This window comes from Primulina eburnea, chromosome 15 (genome assembly GCF_022965805.1).
Source record: "Primulina eburnea isolate SZY01 chromosome 15, ASM2296580v1, whole genome shotgun sequence".
NCBI lineage: Eukaryota > Viridiplantae > Streptophyta > Magnoliopsida > Lamiales > Gesneriaceae > Primulina > Primulina eburnea.
In genome coordinates, this window is record NC_133115.1 from 3,867,642 (window position 1) to 3,890,779 (window position 23,138).

Genomic DNA, 23,138 nt, shown 5'->3' on the forward strand with positions numbered 1-23,138 from the left:
CAAGAATCCCTACGCTAAAATGTTTTCTTGATATTTATTGATTCCAGGCACAATTCCAGGAGGCAGGCATATAACAGTTCGTATCATGATGAAACTATGTCTTCAATGATCCTTTTGAATCTCCTTCGCGACATGATCTTAAGCGGGATTAATTCATAAAATCTCCTTCGCGACATGATCTTAAGCGGGATTAATTCATAAACCTTATTTCTATCATTAAGTCATGGAAAAAATCGGTCCCTGATGAAATACTACAGCCACTATTTACTATGATATCAGTACTTAACCTCTTCCGGCCCTTCTCTCCGCCCAATGCTGCTTGTATTGTCAGCATCTTGCCTGATGATGATGACCTTGTTGCCACACCTGCAGCTGCCTGGTTGCACCTATAAATAGTATACGACATCCTTCTAAGGCTGATCATGAGCTTAGAACCAAAGGTGCTGAGTGTACAACTGTCACGCCCCGAGACGGGGGTGGGTTGACACCGGCGTTGCTCTCAAATATTACATTCGAAAACAACAAGCCTCAGAAGTACAGAATCTCATAAACCAGTCTTTTATTCATAATACGAAATAAATCAATTGTTTGTTACAACTCGAATACTGATGTTTTACAGCGGAAATGTAAAACCAAATATTACAGTATCTTAACAGATGCAGCGGAATAAAAATAAACATAAACTGAGAACAACAGTCTTCTTCACAAGCCCCAGAACTGGATCTGTTCCTTTTCCTCTAACATTTCTTCAGTACTCTTATCTGAGATGGGTTTGGTGGGTGAGTGATATGATTGTCACTCAGTAAGCAGGGGCGGGAATAACTCCCAGTTTTCGAAAATCATTTTAATACAGAACAGTATTTCAAGAATATACAGAAACTCTTACTTTCAGAACAGGAATCAGTATTCAGAAATCAGTAATCAGTAATCAGTATTCAGTAATCAGTAATCAGAAGTTTAACAAGTAAGCACTGAGCACGTTCGTGAATTTCATGGCTAAACTGATATCAGTCCCCTATATGTTCTCTCCTCTAAGGGGTGAGGCCAGTAATCAGTAATCAGAATTCAGTAATGTTCAGAATATATATTCCTACCATTAGTTCACCAAGTTTCAGTGCTTCAAAATCAGATATTAGAAATCGAGAATATACTTTGCTTTGAAACAGAAATCATCAAACGGGTTTTCAAGATATTTATACATAAGCCCACTTACCTGATTTGCTATAAAGTTTCGGTTGAACTCTACTGGAATTTAGCTGCTCTCGCTACTGGATTTTGCTGCTTGACAAAGGCACTATCTCTTAACTCGAAATTTAATGTGATACTCTCAAATCTTGTGTAACCCATTTCAGAGACTTGAGGTGGTATTTATAGGCCACAATCTGACTGTTAGGCTCCCTATTAATGGCCATAATCTGCCATTAACAATCTTTATTCCGTTTAAATGCTTCAGTTACAAGTCATGGCTGAATTGGTAACTGTCTGTTGCTTCTTTGCTCTTCTGCTTTCTCGCTCTTCTGCTGCTGGATTCTGTCTGCTGGAAAATACATGTCTGCTGGAAAATATAAACTTCTGAAATATTAGCTTGATGCTGGAATTGCTAGCTTCTGCTGGAATTTTCATTTGCTACTGAAGTTGCTAGCTGCTGAAAATTCGGGTTCTCACATCCCTCCCTCCTTATAAAAAGTTTCGTCCTCGAAACTTGGCTATACTTGAAGTATCTTCAAAGAGATAGGGATATTGTGTTCGCATCTTTTCTTCCAACTCCCAAGTAGCTTCTCTTTCGGTGTGGTTGGACCATTGTACCTTGACATATGGAATAGTTCGTCGCCTCAGTACTTGGTCTTTGTGATCCACAATTCGAATCGGAATCTACTTCATATTTCAGCTCTTCATTTAGATTACTCTCCGCCAGAAGTGGTCCAGCTTCCAGAATGTGACTTGGATCAGAGATATATCTTCTCAACTGCGATACGTGAAAAACGTTGTGGATCCTTGACATATCGGGTGGAAGTGCTAATTTGTAAGCAAGTGTTCCCACTTTCTCAAGAATCTCAAATGGTCCGACGTATCTGGGGTTAAGTTTCCCAGCCTTATTGAATCGGAATACACCCTTCATGGGTGACACTTTGACATATGCCTTCTCTCCAACTTCAAATTCCACGGGTCTTCTTTTCATGTCAGCCCAGCTTTTCTGTCGATCTTGTGCAGCCTTTAATCGCTCCCTGATCATAGCAACTTTATCCACTGTTTCTTGGATTAGTTCGGGTCCAACGATGGATTTTTCCCCTACTTCATCCCAATACAGTGGTGATCGACATTTTCGTCCATACAGAGCTTCGTATGGTGCCATTCCAATGCTGCTGTGGTAACTATTATTGTATGCGAACTCGATTAAGGGCAGATGTTCGCTCCAAGTACCACTGAAGTCCAAGGCACATGCTCTCAGCATATCTTCTAGAGTTTGTATTGTCCTCTCAGTTTGGCCATCAGTCTGCGGATGGTAGGCCGTGCTAAGAGTAACCTTAGTCCCCATAGCTTGTTGAAAGCTCTTCCAAAATCGAGATGTAAATCTAGGATCTCTGTCTGACAGTATGCTAGCTGGAATTCCATGCAATATTACGATCTCATTCATGTACAATGTGGCTAGCTTATCCAAATTATAGTTCATGCGGACAGGTAAGAAATGCGCAGATTTTGTGAGTCTATCTACGATTACCCATATCCCGTCATGCCCTTGTCTCGTCTTCGGTAAACCCACAACGAAATCCATAGAAATATGCTCCCATTTCCATTCTGGAATTTCTAGAGGTTGCAGAAGTCCTCCAGGTCTTTGGTGTTCTGCTTTTACTTGTTGGCATACGTGACATTTGGAAACAAACATCGCCACGTCCTTCTTCATTCCACTCCACCAGAAATTCTTCTTCAAGTCCCTGTACATCTTGGTACTGCCAGGATGAACTGAAAACTTTGACTTATGTGCTTCAGATATTACTTCTTGTCGAAGGTTATCAACGTCTGGTACACACAACCGTCCTTTCATCCACAAGATTCCTTTGTTGTCTATCTCGAAATCTTGTGATTTCCCTTCTTTGGCTTGCTCTTTCAGTTTCACCAAAGCGGAATCTTTATCTTGGCTTATCTTGATTGTCTCTCGAAGACATGGTTGTGCTGAAAGTGATGTAAGGATTACCTTACTCATATTCTTTCGACTTAAAGCATCTGCTACCTTGTTGGCTTTGCCTGGATGGTAGCTTATCGTCAAGTCGTAATCTTTTATGAGTTCAATCCACCGTCTTTGTCTCATATTTAGTTCCTTTTGAGTGAACAAATATTTGAGACTTTGGTGATCGGTGAAAATCTCACACTTGGCTCCATAAAGATAATGTCTCCAAATCTTTAGTGCGAATACCACTGCAGCTAGTTCGAGGTCATGTGTTGGGTAATTTTGTTCATACGACTTCAACTGCCTTGATGTGTATGCAATCACCCTTCCCTCCTGCATGAGTACACATCCCAACCCTTCTTTGGATGCATCACTGTAGACGGTGTAGTCCTTACCTTCCATAGGTAATACTAGTACTGGGGTGGATGTAAGCTTCTTCTTCAAAGTATCGAAGCTTTGCTCACACTTTTCACTCCATTGAAATTTAGAGTTCTTCTGTGTGAGCTTGGTGAGAGGTATGGCTATTGAGGAAAATCCTTCAACAAATTTTCGATAATAGCCTGCTAATCCCAAGAAGCTTCGTATTTCTGTCACACTCTTTGGTCTAGGCCAATCCGAGATTGCCTCTACTTTCTTAGGGTCCACAGATACTCCTGCTGCTGATATTATGTGTCCCAAGAATGCGATGCTCTCCGGCCAGAATTCGCATTTCTTGAACTTGGCGTATAGTTCCTTTTCTCTCAGCTTCTGGAGGCTGAGGCGAAGGTGTTCTTTGTGGTCTTCTTCACTTGACGAATATACTAGAATGTCGTCGATGAATACCACAACAAACTTGTCAAGAAATGGTTTAAACACTCTATTCATCAAATCCATGAATACTGCCGGAGCGTTTGTTAATCCGAACGGCATCACTGTGAACTCATAGTGTCCGTACCTTGTTCTGAAGGCTGTCTTTGGAATATCATCCGATTTGACCTTGAGTTGGTGATAGCCTGACCTTAAGTCGAGCTTGGAAAAGACTGAAGCTCCTTTGAGTTGGTCAAACAAGTCATCTATCCTTGGAAGCGGATACTTGTTTTTGATTGTGATCTTGTTCAGCTCTCTGTAATCGATACACATTCTCATGCTTCCGTCCTTCTTCTTTACAAATAGGACAGGAGCTCCCCACGGAGATGCGCTTGGTCGGATTTGCTTCTTGTCCAACAACTCTTGAAGTTGCTCTTTGAGTTCTTTTAACTCTGCTGGAGCCATTCGGTATGGTGCTTTTGAGATTAGTATAGCATTGGGCACTAGGTTAATCTCAAATTCCACTTCGCGATCGGGAAGTTCGCCAGGGAGTTCTTCAGGAAAGACATCTGGAAAATCTTGTACTACTGGAATCTCTTCAAGCGTGAGTGCGGTTTCTTTCTTTACCTCGCTTAGCTTAGCTAGGTAAACTTCTTCTCCACTTTTCATGGCTGCCCAAGCTTGAGAAGCAGAAAGAAGAGTCTTTCGTTCTTTGGTCTTGCCATGAAATAAAAGTTTCTCTTGGTGTGGAGTTTGGATGGTTACCGTCTTTCCATGACAGTCTACTAAGGCATGATTCTTGGCTAACCAATCCATTCCAAAAATTACGTCGAATTCCACCATGTTTAGTTGAATAAGGGTTGCCTTGAAATTCTGATCTTCAATGAGAACACTAATATCCCGATATAGAGTGCGAGTTTCTAAAATAGATTTGCAGGAGTGGCTACTCTGTATGGTTCTTCTAAGTTATCAGGCTTAGCTCCTAACTTCTTGGAAAATCTCTTAGACATAAATGAATGCGTAGCACCACAATCAAATAACACATAAGCAGGTATATTATTGATCAGAATGTTACCGGCTACGACATCATTTGAGTTGTCCGCCTCTTCTTGAGTGATGGCATAGACTCGAGCATTTGGCTTGTTCTCCTTAGGCTTGTTTCTTAGAGCTGTTCCTCCTGCTGGTCCATTCCTTGGATCTGGAAAAGGGCATTGAGCAATGTGGTGGCCCATCTTTCCACAACGAAAACAAGCTCCAGAATTCTTACGGCATTCACCCGTGTGAGTGAATCCACAATTTTGGCACTTGACTCCCTCTTTGCTTGATGGGGAAGAAGTGGTTCCTTTGGCTGGATCACTGGTGAATTGGTTGCTTGAAAACCTAGGCCTTTTGAATTGTTGGCCCGATTGGTACTGACCTTGCTGAGGACGTTTGAGTTTGTTTTCTCCTTCACGCCTCTTAATGTCGTTTTCAGCCCTAATGGCGGCTCCCATCAATTCCTCAAAGCTGTTGGGCTCGATAACGGCAAGGGCAGATTAAATACGGCTGTTCAATCCCTTCTTGAAGCGATGCATCTTCAAAGCTTCGTTCCCCATGATGGTTGGGGAGTAAGTTCCTAATGAGTGGAACTTGGATGAGTACTCCACCACTGTCATGTTTGGTTCTTGCACCAAGCTTTCGAATTCTGACAGCTTCTGCACTCGAACTGCTGTCGGAAAGTACTGCCTCAGAAATGCCTCTCGGAACCTTTGCCAAGTGATAGGTCCCGCCTATAACATGGCTGGTGAGACTCCTTCCCACCATTTGGCAGCTTGATCGACAAGAAAAGGTGTAATCACCTCTACTCTGATCCTTTGGGGAACCTCAAGTAGTCGAAGATGATTTTCCACCTCTTTCATCCAATTTTGTCCGACCTCTGGATCGGTGCTTCCATCGAAGTTAGGGACTCTTGCTCTTCGGAGAGCCTCATAGTGCTGCTTAGTTCCATTATGAGCTGGAGGTGGCGGCGGTGGTTGATTAGCATTTGGGTTGACAAACCCTTGCAGCGTAGTTGCCACGATCGTGGCTATGGCCATCAAATCGGCCTGACTGAGGCCAACTGCTGGTGGTGGTTGAGGTGGTTGTTGTTGTTGTGCTTCCTCATCGTTGCGGTTATTGTTGCGGTTGCCGTAATGAGGATTGCGATTGTTTCTAACTGGTCTTCCGTCCATTTCCTACAGTTATGAAAGTTCTAAGATTGATGGCAGAATAGAGACTAAACAAAAGAAACACAATGTTTATAGTAATTGCCCGAGAATTAAATATGAAACCAATTGATCGAAAGAGATTTTATTGATTTCCCAAGAAATTGCAATTACAACGAAATATCGAAATTGTTAACAAGAAGATAAATGAACATGTGTTATTACAAAGAAAACAACTACTGATAAACTAATCTACTACTTCTCCTAATCCCAAATCCATAAGATCCTCTCCAACTTCTTCTTCCTCTTCTGGTTCTTCATCAGGTTCATCTTGGTTGGCTATTACTGTTTGTAGATGTTCAATATGACCATGCAGAACTGCATTCTGGTCGCTAAGAACTTCAACAGTACTCTGCAACTCATGAATTTGAGCATCGGTCTGCTCACTATACTGATTATGCTGGTGCACAAGTTGGTGATTCTGATCCTTGAGTATTTGGATCTTGTCAACAAGTGTATCACGTAGCTCGATGAACTCTGCCACAGTCTCTTGGGATATTTCAAACTCCTCTTGAATCTTCCTATTCCTCTCTTCTGTTTCATGCAGATAGTGAGCATAACGTTGAACATCACCCTCTAAGTGCTCTGCTCGACGCTCTAACTCATCTTTGTCCAACTTTAAACAGTAGTTATTCCCCTTGAGCTTTTCTAGTTTCCTTTCTAAGCTCTTAATGTAGCTACTTTGGTCCGTCATATCCTACATCCAAAAGCATAAGGGTAAAGGTTCAGAAATGATCTCAAGAATATAGGTCGAGTTATAGACAAATACTGGAATGAATAGAGTAAGTAAGCCTATAACATTCAATAGCAGAAAAATAGCTCAAAAATTTTCGGTCTCAGAATGGCGTGAAAAATTTACTAAAAATCGTTCACATCAAGAATATGAATGGTACCAAGTTTGGTGCAAAAATACTAAGCCATTTGGAAATGAAAATTCCTCAAAGTTTCGAAAAGTTGGAAAATTTTACGGAAATGATGATATCACTATCTAAACGGAGGATTTTTGGGTTCGTCGGTGGTGCTAGAAGATGCATGGTTCTAGGTTAGGTTCTCCTCGTCGAGAGCTTTCCAACGCCTACTTTTAATAGTAAAAATTCCTTCTGGATCAAAAGTTATGGCCGTTTGAAGTTGGCGCGAAAAACACCTCAACTTCCATGTTATTTGCAAGGTCTACTGCATTCCCTTGCTGGAATACACTGTCTACTGCAACTCTGATGCTGCTGCAATCAGTCTGCTGCATTTCTAGCGTTGTCTGCTGCATTCCGAGTCTGCTGACTCAGTCTTCTGCATGCAGATCTACTGGTTCCCATCTACTGATTCTGGTTTCAGACTACTGGTCTTATCCTACTGTTTTTTTCCGTCTACTGGTTTTGGCCTACTGATTTTTTTTTTTTACTCGTTTCAGTAGTCTATTACATTAGCTTATTATTTTCAGTAGTCTATTCCAGAGATTTATTTTTAGTAACTTTCAGAACCTATTTTCAGAAGTCTATAAGAACTCATTATTTCTAGTTCCTCCTCCCCAGATTATGAAACCCAGTTCTGCTCTGATACCACTTCAATGTCACGCCCCAGGACGGGGGTGGGTTGACACCGACGTTGCTCTCAAATATTACATTCGAAAACAACAAGCCTCAGAAGTACAGAATCTCATAAATCAGTCTTTTATTCATAATACGAAATAAATCAATTGTCTGTTACAACTCGAATACTGATGTTTTACAGTGGAAATGTAAAACCAAATATTACAGTATCTTAACAGATGCAGCGGAATAAAAATAAACATAAACTGAGAACAACAGTCTTCTTCACCAGCCCCAGAACTGGATCAGTTCCTCTTCCTCTAACATTTCTTCAGTACTCTTATCTGAGATGGGTTTGGTGGGTGAGTGATATGATTGTCACTCAGTAAGCAGGGGCGGGAATAACTCCCAGTTTTCGAAAATCATTTTAATACAGAACAGTATTTCAAGAATATACAGAAACTTTTACTTTCAGAACAGGAATCAGTATTCAGAAATCAGTAATCAGTATTCAGTAATCAGTAATCAGAGGTTTAACAAGTAAGCACTGAGCACGTTCGTGAATTTCATGGCTAAACTGATATCAGTCCCCTATATGTTCTCTCCTCTAAGGGGTGAGGCCAGTAATCAGTAATCAGAATTCAGTAATGTTCAGAATATATATTCCTACCATTAGTTCACCAAGTTTCAGTGATTCAAAATCAGATATCAGAAATCGAGAATATACTTTGCTTTGAAACAGAAATCATCAAACGGGTTTTCAAGATATTTATACATAAGCCCACTTACCTGATTTGCTATAAAGTTTCGGTTGAACTCTACTGGAATTTAGCTGCTCTCGCTACTGGATTTTGTTGCTTGACAAAGGCACTATCTCTTAACTCGAAATTTAAGTGATACTCTCAAATCTTGTGTAACCCATTTCAGAGACTTGAGGTGTTATTTATAGGCCACAATCTGACTGTTAGGCTCCCTATTAATGGCCATAATCTGCCATTAACAATCTTTATTCCGTTTAAATGCTTCAGTTACAAGTCATGGCTGAATTGATAACTGTCTGTTGCTTCTTTGCTCTTTTGCTTTCTCGCTCTTCTGCTGCTGGATTCTGTCTGCTGGAAAATACATGTCTGCTGGAAAATATAAACTTCTGAAATATTAGATTGATGCTGGAATTGCTAGCTTCTGCTGGAATTTTCATTTGCTACTGAAGTTGCTAGCTGCTGAAAATTCGGGTTCTCACAACAACTAGATCATTCTTTCGTTCTTGGTTTGCTCACCCTTTTCCAGTCTGAAGATCCGAGGGAACGAGAAATCTCGAAGAATGTGTTCCACAAAATATATTCTAAGTTCCTTTCCTCTAGACCATTCACGAGAAAAGCGATGAATGATGTTATGTTTAACTATATTTTTGACACGGAGCAGAGACACTGGAATTGGATAGATACGGGAGATCTGGGGAACTATAATCATTGGATTTAGCATTCCTGCCCATTGAAGGACAAGCACAAGGATTTATTAACAAAAGTGCTTATTTCCTTGCACAGGCCGAAAGGTATGCAGGTATTCCACAAGCAGTTGGCTTACCGTGTCCATCAACTTGTGGAGAAGGAGCCAGATCTTGGGGTTGTTGTGGTTAAAGGTATTTTGAGATATTGGCCCCGGACTGTCAGAAGGAAGTTGTACTCATAGGAGAGTTGGAAGAAATAGTTGAAAACATGGGTCTTGAACAGTAAAAGAATATTGCTTTGCCTTTGTGCAAAGTGCAAACAAATAACGAAGTGTTTGAACAGTTGGAGTTCGCAAGTAAATTATTTTCCAATTATTTTGTCCTGAATGTTTCTACCAAGGGATTGATTCTTGCAACTACTTTTAACTGTTATACCATGCAGCAAAATCATTTCTACGAAATATTACTTATTTGACTTTGATATTTTCTATATGACTCCTATAACGAAAATAAAATATATATTATATAAATTAAAATTTATTTGAGAAAAAATAAAAGAAATCTCATTTTGAAATATCGGGTGTTATTTTCTTTTTGTTTTACCTTTTGCTTTTGTTTAGTTTTATTTTATTGTGTTTGATGTAAGTTTTTTGTTGGAACATTTCATGTTTGTAATCTTGATTTTGATGTTAACAAAACTTGTTATTGTGTTTCTAACATATTTACTCATGTGTGAAATTGCAAACACAAGAAGCAAACCGAAACTGAATTCTGGACAAACTGAATTTCTGGCAAGCTTCGGTATTTTGATGATATCTGAATGATTCAAATGACAATCCGCCCATTCCCTGATCAGAAAACTCAATTTCGAACAATTTGTACTTCACGTCAGTTGGGCGAATTCGGATGTTATCATGGTCTAACTGATCGCTGAATTATCGAACTAATTGCACGAAAACAACAATCAGTTGAGTTTGAGCAGCTACGATATTTCGGTCATATCTCTCAGCTCGGTTATCGAAATAGCGATTTAGTATGCGTTGGAAATCTAAGACGATGATCTACAAATCATCTTCAGAAGTCAAAGTCTGAATCGAAGCCTAAGATGTTGATAATTGACAATGAAGATACTAGTTCCGCACAAACTGAAATCAGCTACGCTGATTTCAACACACTAGCTGAAACTGAACCAGACTAGCTGAACTGAACCAGCTGCTGACCAGCTGAACCAGACCAGTTGAACTGAACCAGCTGCTGATCAACTGAACCAGTTGAACTGAACCAGACCAACTGAACCAGTTCCATTGGACCAGACCAACTGAACCGAACCAACAGCTGACCAACTGAACTGAACTAAACTGAACCAGTTGCTGATCATTTGAACTGAACGACTAGTTGAGTTGACCAGAGTTGACCAGTCGGAAAAATGTCCAGCAAGGCGAATTTGACCGTTGCAATTGCAGAAACAGTACAGAAACGTTCCAAACTGTCATATTCTTGTATCTAACGTATATATTATTGTTGGAGCCTATAAATACAATATCTTGAAAATCAAACAAGAGATTTTGAAGTGGATTCAAAGCATGGGCAGTTAGTATGAAGAAATCAGCTAGTTGAGAGCATCAGCCCTTGTGTGAGGATATATTTGATATGTACACTGTAACTGATAAATTCCTCACGCACAATCACTCATACATATACAAGAGAGTTGAACTTCAAAGATTAGTTGAGTGAGTCTTGCACAAAAATAATAACTTGTGTATGTAGTCTTTGCATATGAGACATTAAACAATATGTTTATTGTGAGGTGTAGCCTACAATCTTGAGTGTTAGGAGTTCAGTTAGGCAGTAGTGTAAGTTCTAGCTGAATGGGTTTGTACAAAGAGTTGTATAAATCAAAGTCTTCTAGTGGATCCTTCTCAAGGGGGAGAAGGGGTAAAGTAAGAGTGTTTGAAATCTCCGAACATCCATAAACAAATTCATGTCTATTTATTTATTGCAATTACTTGTCATTTCCATTATTTTAAAGATGCATTGTTGAAGCATTTTATGTGTTCTTCAAATATCAAATATTGGATACCAAGTGTTTGATAAAATGTTTCAATTAAAATATTTTTAGTCATTCAACTTGCATATATTTTAAATGATTTACAAATGTTTATTCGGTTTCTACGAAAGATTATTTCGAGTATCTTCCGCTTAGTTTGAAAACCAAACTCGATTTAATTCATCGGTGTTCAATATTTCAAGAACCGAGCTATTGTAGCTCACCGATTACCTCCTAATCGATCCCAACATTTTTTGTTGCTACATAAACTATGTAAAAGAACATCAGTATCAAATAAATAATATTCGTCGAGATTAGTGACTTTTGGCCAAAAAAATATTCAAATTATTTGATAAAAAGCAAATATTGACAAATTATGTAACTAAATAATAAAACAATCTTCTTACATGATTAAAATTATAATTTTCATTTATTAGATTTAAGAAAATAAAGACAAAAACATAAATTCATAAACAAATTCAATTTTATAGATATACATATTTGTCAGTCGCTCTTTTTTCGAGCATACTGGTTAATTCTAGCTTACAAACAACCTAGTCTTATAAATCGACTGGGCAAACCTGCACGACAAGCTTGCTCAAGAAAATTTTGATCACAAGAATCGAACACATGTCCACGCATTATGATAACATGTGAGAATGTAAAATTTCGATCAGGGGATGAAAAAAATTTGAAGACTAATGTTTTTGTTTGCGCCAAAATAATTTAATTATAAGCCCAGTTAAATTACAAGCCCAATTAAATTATATAGGCCCGATAAAATTGGCGGAATTGGTTTTTATCGATTCAAAACTGGTCACAGAACGTGGGAGGATAAATGGAGATCGTGAGAAAGTAGTGGAAAAGATCATGGGCTCATGGGGGAGTGAGGAGAAACGGCACAACGCTGGAAAGAAAAAGACATCGGCAAACACTGGCTACAGACACACAAAACAACTCAACTACGCACAAAATTCTGCAAAATACTCTCTGCAAAATTGCAATCTTCAAGCTTTAGTCGTTAATCATTCCAGCATATTTCTAGCAATTTACATCTTCTCGTTTCATGTTTCAGCAATTCTATTTGTTATATTTTTACGTCTTGTAAATTCCTACGGTTTATTGAAAATATAAACAATGTCAGGGATTTATTTTCTTCAAATTCCAATAATTTTCTTAGTTTTGGCGTTGCATTTGTTTTAGGAGATTAGAACCGACGGTCAAATTTAGTATCCATAATCGTCAAGTTTTTAGAAGTTAGATTTTTATCATTTTCACACATATCGGTGCACTTCGCACCTGGCACGCCCGCAAATACCAAATATTGTGCAAACATATTTTTGGCACGCCCAGTGGGACCATCACTATGCCGCCAAGAAGAAAAGAAAACGTCAATCAGGAGAGCGGGGAGTCTCTGGCTAATCAAGAGGGAACTCAGGTTCCACCGCCAGAGCAACCTACTGTTGAACCACATGCTGAAGAACCGACCAGGGAGTTGGATTTGCATCCAAATAATGTTCCAGAGGTGTACGCTCATATTTCAAACCGTTTGGTCGAAAAGTTGACTGCGATGAAAATTGAAGAAATATCACAAGCATTGTCCAAAGCTGTGTCTGATTGCTTGAAGACAGTATTGGGTAAAGTAAAGCAGTCAACCAACAAAGAGCAGAATGAAAGTGAAAAAGAAGGGAACCAGGGAAGCAACCAAGTCCAAAGAAGTAACAAAGTCCATGAATTTGACCAGGGAGTAGGAAATTCAAGGGCTGGTGATCCCCGCCGCCCAGAGTTCGTTCTCCCAAGTCATCCAGAAGGAAGATACACACCACCACATAAAAGGGAGGAAACTTTAGGTGGAAGAGCCCAGCCATATTCACGTGCTCTTGTAGTGGGGAGTTCGGAACAACCTATCAACCAAGTGTATGTGATTACTAATCCTTTGTATCAACCAGAAATGCATGATGATATACCACATTTGGGTTATCAGGGAGTTGATGGAATTTTCCAAGGATGGAATGCTGGTTGCAGTACATGGTCTCAGACTCGGGGGGCCAATTATTATCACCATCCGCTCCCCAATGCAGCAATGATCGATCCTGATATGGTGAGAGAAGCTGTGCAAGAAATTTATGGGTCGGCCTTGAGACAAATTGGCCGCCCAGAATTTTACAAGCCATACCCCAACCACATAGATGTCAACAATCCATTTCCCAAAGGTTACAAAGCACCAGATTTCAACCTATTTTCTGGAGAAGATAGTCAATCTAGCCTTGAGCACATTGATAGGTTCACTATAAGGTGTGGGGCGTTGGCGAACTTGGAAAACTTTATTAGTTTGAAGTTGAGATTGTTCCCAAATACTCTTACTGGCACGACATTTTCGTGGTATGCCGCACTTCCCCGAAACTCAATCTTAAGTTGGCAAGATATGAAGAAGCAATTCCATACTCAGTTTTACCGAACTGAGCCTGAGGTGTGCATCGCTAATTTGTCAAGGATGTTTCAGAAAAAAGGAGAAACAGTTGATATGTTCATTAGTAGGTTCAAGAAAACAAAGAAGAGGTGCAAGGTGTTTATGCTAGAGACTGAGTTTGTCAAAATAGCCCAAAAGGGGCTAGACTTTGAGCTACAGAAGAAGTTTCAGAGTATGGAATTCACAGATTTCTTTGAACTTGCAGCAAAGGTTGGGGAGTATGAGGAACTATTGACAGAGGAGTCATCTAAGAAGAAAACAACAATGAGCTCTTATTACCAGGAGGTGGAAGAGATTGCACTGGCCGAAATTAGATCGAACGGCTCATGCATAGTCCCTTTACTCAAGATAAAATCCACAGAGTCGGAGAAGAAGAGCACCACCCAACCTCCCAAGGACATGCATTACACATTCGATGTTTCCAAAACAGATGACATATTTGATTTTCTGGTTAAAGAAAAGTTTATCACTTTTCCACCTGATCATCAAATGCCTGCTAAGGACGATCTGAAAAGCCGAGAATATTGTAAGTATCACAACTCATACAACCATTCCACTAAATTGTGTTGGGCTTTCAAAAATGTTCTACAGGAAAGAATCAACAAAGGAGTATTGAAATTCCCTGACAATCAAGAGTCCATGGCAGTGGAAAATGACCCATTTCCTCATGCGGAGTCGGTAAACGTGAACATCACAGATTTGAGAAATTTGTTGAATGACAAGAGAAGAAGCCGATCCTTTGTAGTGAAAGACCGAATAATTAAGAAATGTTGGATCCCGAAGGGTCAACTGTTCGAAGCTAACAAGAGGCATATTGATGATCGAATAACAACAGTTCAACAACGTTTCCACAAAGATGTTGGTGAATCCGCGGCCTACAGGCCGAGGAACCAGCGTTTCTTCGAGAAGCAAGTGCCTAAGAGTCAATGGTTCAGAGGGGAATCATCTTGCAATCAATACCAAAGATACTCGAACAAGAGAGATACATATGGAGTGGAGCCGCGACGGATGGGAATCAAGAAAAAGTCAGCTGACCAAGATCGAGAGCGGCGTGTGGATGAAATCTCAGAAGGAAAAATGATTAAGGGCAGGGGAGCAAAGCCCATGTATGTCCTCCCAGCCAGAGGCAAGTTCAGTGAGTCTTGGAGAGTGGCCCAACACAAAAAGTTCCCTAGTCCACTTACTAGGACTCAAAAGAGACGACTGTTGAGAGAAATAGCTATTGCAAGAAGGGAAGAGTCTGCTAAGCTGAGAAATGAACCCACAAATGATATTCCAGTCGCAAGGAGTCCAGTGGGGAGTAAATCCAAGTTTGGAAGATCGGCTACTGAGGATAAGTTTGTGGAGGATGATGATGATTTGTTAAGCGAAGAAGAAGATCAAAGAGGAAAAACAATCAATTTTTGCGTTGGAGAGTTTCACATCATAGTGGATTGTGCCACAGGAGTGGTGATACTACCCGAGAGATTTAAAATGGTGGAAGAAGAGGATGTGGAGTTGATGCCCCATAAATCAGTGCAAAAGAAAGAGTGTGCAAATAAACTCCCTGAAGGGAGTTCAAGAGTGATTATCCAGGAGGGCCACTCAAATAAGCCTCAACAGGTGATACTGGAAAAGCCTACACCGGCCATGACCAAGCACATAAGGCCGTTGTACATCAAAGCCCACGTGAATGGGAAGCCAGTGTATATGGTGTTGATTGACAATGGTTCAGCTGTGAATGTTCTTCCAGTAAGAATGTTAAAAAGTCTAGGCAAAACTGAAGAAGACTTGATTCCTTCGGAATTTTCGGTTGCTGCATTTACAGGGGAAACCACCAAGACCATTGGGGTATTCCCCGCTGATGTTACTGTAGGGAGCATGTCATCTTTATGTGCATTTTTTGTGGTGAACTCTTCCGCCAACTTCCAAGCATTGTTAGGCAGAGATTGGATCCATGCAAACCAGTGCATCCCATCCTCAATGCACCAACTGTTGTTATTTTGGAAAGAGGATGATGTGGAGGTTGTGGAAGCGGATGGACAGCCGTTCCAAACAAGCGCAAGTGCTGTGGAGGCCAGATATTACAATGGGGATTTTGGGCCTATCAAAATTTGTAGCAGTAGCAAGAAAGAAAACCCATTGTACATGCAAACACCAACTCCAAGCTCGGTGTTAGAAAGAATCCTCAAGCCTACTGTTATCGTGCCGCCTAGGCCGATAATTCAACCGCTGATTGAGGAGGTTGATGATTGATTTGAACTAAAAAGGAAAAGAGGTGGCTGCAACCTCTATATGGAAGGCGCATGTGCAGCAAGTACTGGACAAATTAGAGGAAGAAGAAGTATGGGACACCTATGGAACTGAGGTTGTCCAAGAAGTAGGAAAAAGCTAGCGAGTGATGCAAACACGAAGGCTGATATTCAGTGGAAGTTGGCCTTCTTCAGCGGGGAGTTGGCCTTCAGGGCCACTCTGGTATATGTTTAGTTTTTTATTTCAAGTTGTCATGTGATGTAGGCCTTAGGGCCACTGAGGTAAATATCTGTTGTTTACGATTCAACAATAAGATTGATCAGAGAAAGTGGGACATCAAGTCACTTTCATTATTTTGAAGATACTTTGTTTCAGCAGGGAGTCGGCCTTATGGCCACTTATTATATATACATTCCGTTGATATTTCTAATGTTCCTATGGTACGAGAAATCATGGGGAAGTAGACCATACCGCCATTATAAATTGGTTGTTTGCATATGCAGTGACAAACCATGAAGTAGGCCTTCAGGCCACTTAGAATATGGCAGGAAAGAAATATACTGAGCAGGGAGTTGAGCTCACCGGTGGGAAAAGCGAATAATAAAGGAAGAATAGAAGAGAACAAGGACGTTATGCAAACCCAAGAGGACCCAGAAGTTGACTTTGGAAGAAAAATAGGCTGACCAGCCATTTTTGTATGTTCTAGCTTCATGTTCATGTTGTACGATTTTATTTGAAGTAGGCCTTAGGGCCACTAATGTAAATATTTGTTGGTTATGATTCAAAAATGACAACGATCGATTAAAGTTGGCCAGTAGGCCACTTTTATCGTACTGGATCCATTGTGTTTCGATAGCCAATGAAGGGAGAGAATAATCTCGAGTGGGGAGTTTTAAGCCAACATATGGTTTTGATTGAAGCTATTGAAAATGAGTTGGGTTAAGTGAATTAAGAACGAATAGAAACTCCTTCCCAACATCCAATACACAACACCCCATACAAATCCACCTTCGTACCACACCCATCACCCAACAACCACAACACCAAACCAACAATCAACAGATAAGAAGCGGAGCCACCGCATGCAAGAACAGTAAGTAAACGTGTATGCGGGAAAGGGGTCCAACTGAAGTGCAAATACGTGTATGCGGGAAAGGGGTCCAACTGAAGTGCAAATGCATATACGTGTATGCGGGAAAGGGATCCGACTGAAGTGCAATGCATAATGTTAGGAGCGAGGGAATCATCTTGAGTGGATGCAACACATAAGAGCATATAAGAGCACATAATAGTCGAGAAATATCTGTGTCAAGAAACCTCAAATGACACAAATGCTTAAGTGTCAAATGCACCAGGGAGCTGAGGCCAACACATGGCCAATCTCAATCCAGTGATACCTGTTATGAGTAAACATGCCAACACTATTAAAAAAAATGAGAGTGGGGAGTTGATGCCCAAGAAAGAGTAAGGAGTTGAATGAATCCCAAATCCAAGAAGGAATGGAAGCTAAAGAAGCAGACATGCAATACAAGGAAATGCTTGTGGATTTCATTTGGGCAAATTCACAAACACCATTAAGACGTGATGATGATCAAATTAAGTATTAGTTGACTTGGCTACCGAATGGGAAATCGACGACCCAGAGATGGCGAGGAAGGGATTAAGACCAGTGGCGGAGCCGGCGAACGCAATGGGCAACGAGACAGAAACAGTGGCCGGAGCAGAAATGGCGCCCGCAGCGATGGATGCGGAAGGATTCGCCGGAGGTGGATCGTGAGCCATAAAACGACTGTGGGCAGCAGTAGAGAACAATCGACAGCAAAGAACGGCTGGAAAGAGCTTGAGAGCCGCCACGGTTGAGGTGTAGGATTGGCGGAGCGACGGGCTTCCACAGTGGCAGCGGGGAGTAATCGGATGAGGGCAGCGAGAAGGAAGAAGTGAAGAAAGCGGATTACAGATTTTGAATTGAAGGGGAAGAAATAGAACCCAATATTTTAAAGCCCAAATACGGATTGGGCTTGGGTGAGTGGCCCACTGCTATAAATCAAATTCACAGATAAATGATTATGGGCCACTACAAATAAATGGATCGGACCGGGCTACATACAAGCATTTTGGCCCAATGGGCCAATGCTTGCGGGGGGCAATTGTTTGCGCCAAAATAATTTAATTATAAGCCCAGTTAAATTACAAGCCCAATTAAATTATATAGGCCCGATAAAATTGGCGGAATTGGTTTTTATCGATTCAAAACTGGTCACAGAACGTGGGAGGATAAATGGAGATCGTGAGAAAGTAGTGGAAAAGATCATGGGCTCATGGGGGAGTGAGGAGAAACGGCACAACGCTGGAAAGAAAAAGACATCGGCAAACACTGGCTACAGACACACAAAACAACTCAACTACGCACAAAATTCTGCAAAATACTCTCTGCAAAATTGCAATCTTCAAGCTTTAGTCGTTAATCATTCCAGCATATTTCTAGCAATTTACATCTTCTCGTTTCATGTTTCAGCAATTCTATTTGTTATATTTTTACGTCTTGTAAATTCCTACGGTTTATTGAAAATATAAACAATGTCAGGGATTTATTTTCTTCAAATTCCAATAATTTTCTTAGTTTTGGCGTTGCATTTGTTTTAGGAGATTAGAACCGACGGTCAAATTTAGTATCCATAATCGTCAAGTTTTTAGAATTTAGATTTTTATCATTTTCACACATATCGGTGCACTTCGCACCTGGCACGCCCGCAAATACCAAATATTGTGCAAACAGTTTTGTAAAAATAATCAAGAACCAGTCAACGACTCCAAGAAATCCTTGAAAAAACCATGTCTCAGTGAGTTGCTTCGACACGGTGTAATCTACAACACTACGCACACCAATCATACAACACAAAAAATGTACACAAAATATCAATCACAAGTCATCTAATACCACCATCTTCGTCCACTGGCGCACCCTCTATCCGCGATGGTTTCTCGCCAGTCTCAACGGAGCTTAATTCACTATACATATTAAAAGCAGCTCTGGAGAACTCCGTCAGAGACTCGAAAACCCGACCAAAACCCGTCTGGAAGCTTTTCAGAGTGATCCTCTCAGTTTCTTTCATACAGTCATGGTGTTTTTCCTTTTCCAGGTCGACCCTTCTTCTCAAATTGTCTAATACATCTTTCCTATCTATAAAGGATTCCGTCTGATTCTCGGTTTCGGTATCGGTGTTCTTATCCATGAGCCTGAACTCAAAGACCCTATTCTCAGCTTTCTTGAATGCCGAAGTCTTTTTATCTAGTTCTTTGGATAAGCTATCAACTTTCCTCTTCTGTTGCTGTTCCTCGCCTTGTTGAATCCACAAGGTCCGGACATCCTTATAACAGCTTTTTACTGCGAGCGAGACCGACTTATCTGGTAACTTGTTAATTAAATTTAACCAATCATGGCAAACTGTGAGTAGTGGAGGGCCACTAGATCGACCTGGCAGAGCAGAAGTCCGGCCACTAGAGTAAAACTCGACGTCCGGGGCAATGAACTTGGATAACCATTTGTAAAGGGCTTCAACGTATCCTTTCAGTGTTGCAATATATTCTATAAAGCAAGCTCGCATGTTCACCAGCTCGATTTCTAGTTGAAGGGTAGCTCGTCGATGTGACTCGTTGATGAATTTTCCATAAGAAGGACAGTTGAATGTTTTGAGTTCGAATATAATCTTGTTCTGGATTTCGTGACATTCCGACATAATTTTCCAGGTTGTCATCATACTGTATGGAATAAAAAGGAGAATAAAAATAATATAGAAGAAATCAAAATAAAGATAGTATAATTGTTTTCTTATCTTATTTATAAAATACCCTTGAAGAAGCTCTCTTATTTGGGGCTCCAGTTCTTCATCTCGCAGTTTATCTATTTGGTTTGAAATCGTCTCAGCACTTCGAATTGCCACAAGGATCCTGCTGTATAAATCTTTAACCGCTGCTCGCGATTTATCCACTGCAATTCCTTCATCTCCTCTAACATCTTGGTTCCTAAGATGATTGCATTTTCTTTCATAAATTCTTTGAATGCTATCTCCATCCTTAGAGGCAAGAACACATAAAAGCACTAAGCAAATCATAACAAAAAAAAGATATTGATGTTTCATTATTGTAGAACCAAACATTTGCTGCATTAATTTTAAAAGGCATGGCCGATGCCCGATACTCGATGTGCAACTCAAATCTATTACCTATACAGGACTCTAAGAATCATGCACAAAACACCAGTGGTAAATGCAACTATCCATTGATTCTCTCCCAATAATTGCTTAAGTTCGGAACTCAAGTGAACTAAGCATTATCGACACAGACAAGTTTCCAAGCTACAGCCGATAGAGTAAGATACTATAAAGTATATAATTGCCTATACATAACATTTTGATCATCATAGCAACCACGGAGTACGCTATGACAATAGCTGTTATCCAACTTGAGTATTGGAGAAAATTTAGGGGTATCATAGACAAGTTGATATTACTTTGACTTCTTGATAGAGTTTCTTTTCCCATGCATAGAGCCGTCCAAGAGTCAGTGAATGGCTTCCAGAATTCATTCCTCCATAATCATCAAAAAGATCATTATTGAATTCTGTCCATGTCGTCGAGCTTTTGGATGAAGATGCTACCAAACTCTTGGAAGATGATGAACGGGAAGAAGCAGTACGCCATGTAATAGCTTGGATTAATTTCGTCGAATTCTCTGCTCATACAATTACTTCATTAAATTCCTATTAGAGATCAGGGATCAAGAGAAACAAAGAGAATGCCTAAAAGGTATGATGGAACGAAATTATCTAGGAAACTCATTTAGAACTGTTAAATCGAGACAAAATAAATCAAGGATTGAACAATCGTGAAACTATAAAATCAAGTTATCCGTTTTTGCTGTGCAGAATTGAACTGCAACTAATACATAGTCCTAGGAATGCAGTACACTTAATCACGAATCATAACAGAGAAATAAGAACTAAATAGACTATTGAATCAAAAGGCAAAAAAACAAATAAAAAAAAAGAAAGTTGGAACTTTAAGATGTCATCTCCTCTACAGTTGTGGATGAGTTGAACATTTTCAAGCAATTACAGAATTTTTTTTAAAATCTAATTCTCTAGGATGCACAAACATTACACTTTTTTTACCAAGAAAACTTTGGCATAAGCACAAAAGGATATCAGAAAATTAGATATAAAGTTCACCTTTAATTTCTTCCAGATTAGACTGCAACTGGATCTTGTTACACTCAAGCATTCTGGAAACATCCTTACCAGATTCATAGGCTTTAATAAAGTGGTCTTCGATATCTTTTAATGCCTCCAACAACTCTCTTCCTCCCACTGGTGTATCAATAACAGTGAGCCCTTTGGGCTGATGCTGATGCTCCCCCTGGCTCACATTATCACCATACACTGCCTTCACAACTTCAACACTAGACACCTTCTCTGTCTCAAGTCTTTCTTTTCTCACCATAGCCATTTCCTCTTCCTCTATTCTTTCCCCTTCTTCATCTTCAAGCTCTGGAATCCCTTCTTGTTCCCTCACCACCCTCAGGTCCTCCTCTGATATTCTGCTATATACATTTATCACATCATGCCTGGTTACGCCATTAAAGGGGTTAAAAAAATCCCACCCAAAATCTCTGTTTGGTGAAGCTATTCCGTTAGGCAAATCCATGTAAAAATACCCACAAACTGGCTGTTCTTTACGATTCTTCTCCTTGCAGTCTTCCTCGGAAGAAATCGAGCTTGTGGAGGACCTGCTGCATGACTCGCAAGCAACGGTTTCTTTGGTGGGCTCAGGCGGTGTTTGCTGGAGAAACAAAGGGTTTGACACCACATTTTCTTTGGGCCGACTGGGCGGCGGAGATGGCGGTGGAAAGGTCACGAAAAATGGTGATGGGGGTGAAGAATGGCGAGAAACAAAGAAATTTATGGCGGCAGAGACTCCATACAAGGATTTACAGTATCTGTAGTGAGCATCTGCAAGTGCATATCTTCTCTCCACAGCAACCTTGAGTTGATGCTTCCTTTCCCTACACATGGAGACTACTTCTTCTTCTTCTTCTAACCTGGAGGCTACACACCCCATTCTCTCTGGATTGCTTGTTCTGCTCCGTAAACAGTTTAACCAAGAGTAGAACAAGAAAAGTGGTTTCTTGAAGCTATCTGGGGGACTAAAAGAATGGCGGGTTTGTGCCAAGCTATAATCTTTTTCCCCTTAAGTTCACAGGAATGGGGTTTAAGAGACTTAGAAGACACACTTTCGAGAAGTTAAGTAAATAAACTCCAGCCCACTTCATAAAACCAAAAAATGGAGGTTCTCCCACAAACAAAACGGAGACTTAGTATAAAGTAAGAATCTTCACGAAAAATGGAGGCTTTCACAGACACAAAAAGGGGATATAAACATAAACTGCGAGGGAGGAAAGCGTGAGTGTTTTTTCTTTTCCTCCTCGATCTCCTCCAACCCCTAATATGTTTGTGTTTGCCTAGAGATGGAAATTGTTACACAAAAGAATGGCAGAATAGAGAGAGGTACTCACTCACTCAGGTAGGGGCTCGAGGAAGAGACGGCATTCTTGTACGACCATGTAAGAGCAATAAATTATCAACTTAGTGGTAGTTTGTTGATTCTCCATAATAATAATAATAATATACAGTCTGCTCATAATTTCACCTCGATGTTTTTGTTTCAAGGACGATTATATAAAATCTTAGTTGGTAATTGCAAGTCATCCCAAATATTACACACATATCCATATTTTATGAGTTGTGTTATAATTGGAATTTGGATTTAACACAACTTCAAAAACTTGTTTTGTCCATAGTTGGATCACTTGTTCTGCTCATAATTAGGTCATTTTAAAATTTCACGCTCCAGATGTTCATTTCTGGATGTGATGAGTGTGTTAGTTGTCCCACGGTTGGATAAAATAGCTGTGAGTTATATATATGCTCTTGTACAATCTTTTCCCCTTGAGTTAGTTTTTAGAATTGAGTTAGATCCAAATCCAATCGTAACAAGTTGAAGTTAATTTGATTTACTAATAAAAGTTACCTTCTCTTCTCCAAAGGGAGAAGATAGAATGAATTGTTTGCTACACCAATAAAGATATGAAGGGAGGGAGCACTGGACAATGGACATAGAAATAAGTAAAGCTGCAGAGAAATTTAGCAGAGATTTTTGACAAAGGAGA

At 40.1% G+C, this 23,138-nt stretch overlaps 1 protein-coding gene and 1 pseudogene across 1 annotated transcript; one reads left to right on the forward strand and one right to left on the reverse strand.

Annotated features, from left to right (window-relative positions):
• The first annotated feature begins 200 nt into the window (after nt 1-200).
• Nucleotides 201-9,551, forward strand: LOC140814223 (serine/threonine protein phosphatase 2A 57 kDa regulatory subunit B' kappa isoform-like; annotated as a pseudogene).
• A 9,146-nt stretch (nt 9,552-18,697) lies between these two features.
• On the reverse strand, nt 18,698-22,585 carry LOC140814558 (protein ALTERED PHOSPHATE STARVATION RESPONSE 1-like). Its single transcript, XM_073173579.1, has 4 exons — nt 21,142-22,585; nt 20,425-20,645; nt 19,764-19,987; nt 18,698-19,673 (listed from the first exon to the last, which is right to left on the reverse strand). The coding sequence occupies exons 1-4, from the start codon at nt 22,028-22,030 to the stop codon at nt 18,842-18,844; spliced, it is 2,166 nt and encodes a 721-aa protein (XP_073029680.1). The 5' UTR covers nt 22,031-22,585; the 3' UTR covers nt 18,698-18,841.
• Between the last annotated feature and the right edge of the window lie 553 nt (nt 22,586-23,138).

Bases quoted from the DNA above. Each gene is read 5' to 3' on its own strand.
- LOC140814558 (XM_073173579.1), bottom strand. From the start codon at position 22,030: ATGGGGTGTGTAGCCTCCAGGTTAGAAGAAGAAGAAGAAGTAGTCTCC. The intron at 20,646-21,141 runs GTGAACTTTATA...TTGTATGAGCAG, and splicing joins TAATCTGGAAGAAATTAAAG to AGAATTCGACGAAATTAATC. The intron at 19,988-20,424 runs GTAATATCAACT...CTTGCCTCTAAG, and splicing joins AACTCTATCAAGAAGTCAAA to GATGGAGATAGCATTCAAAG.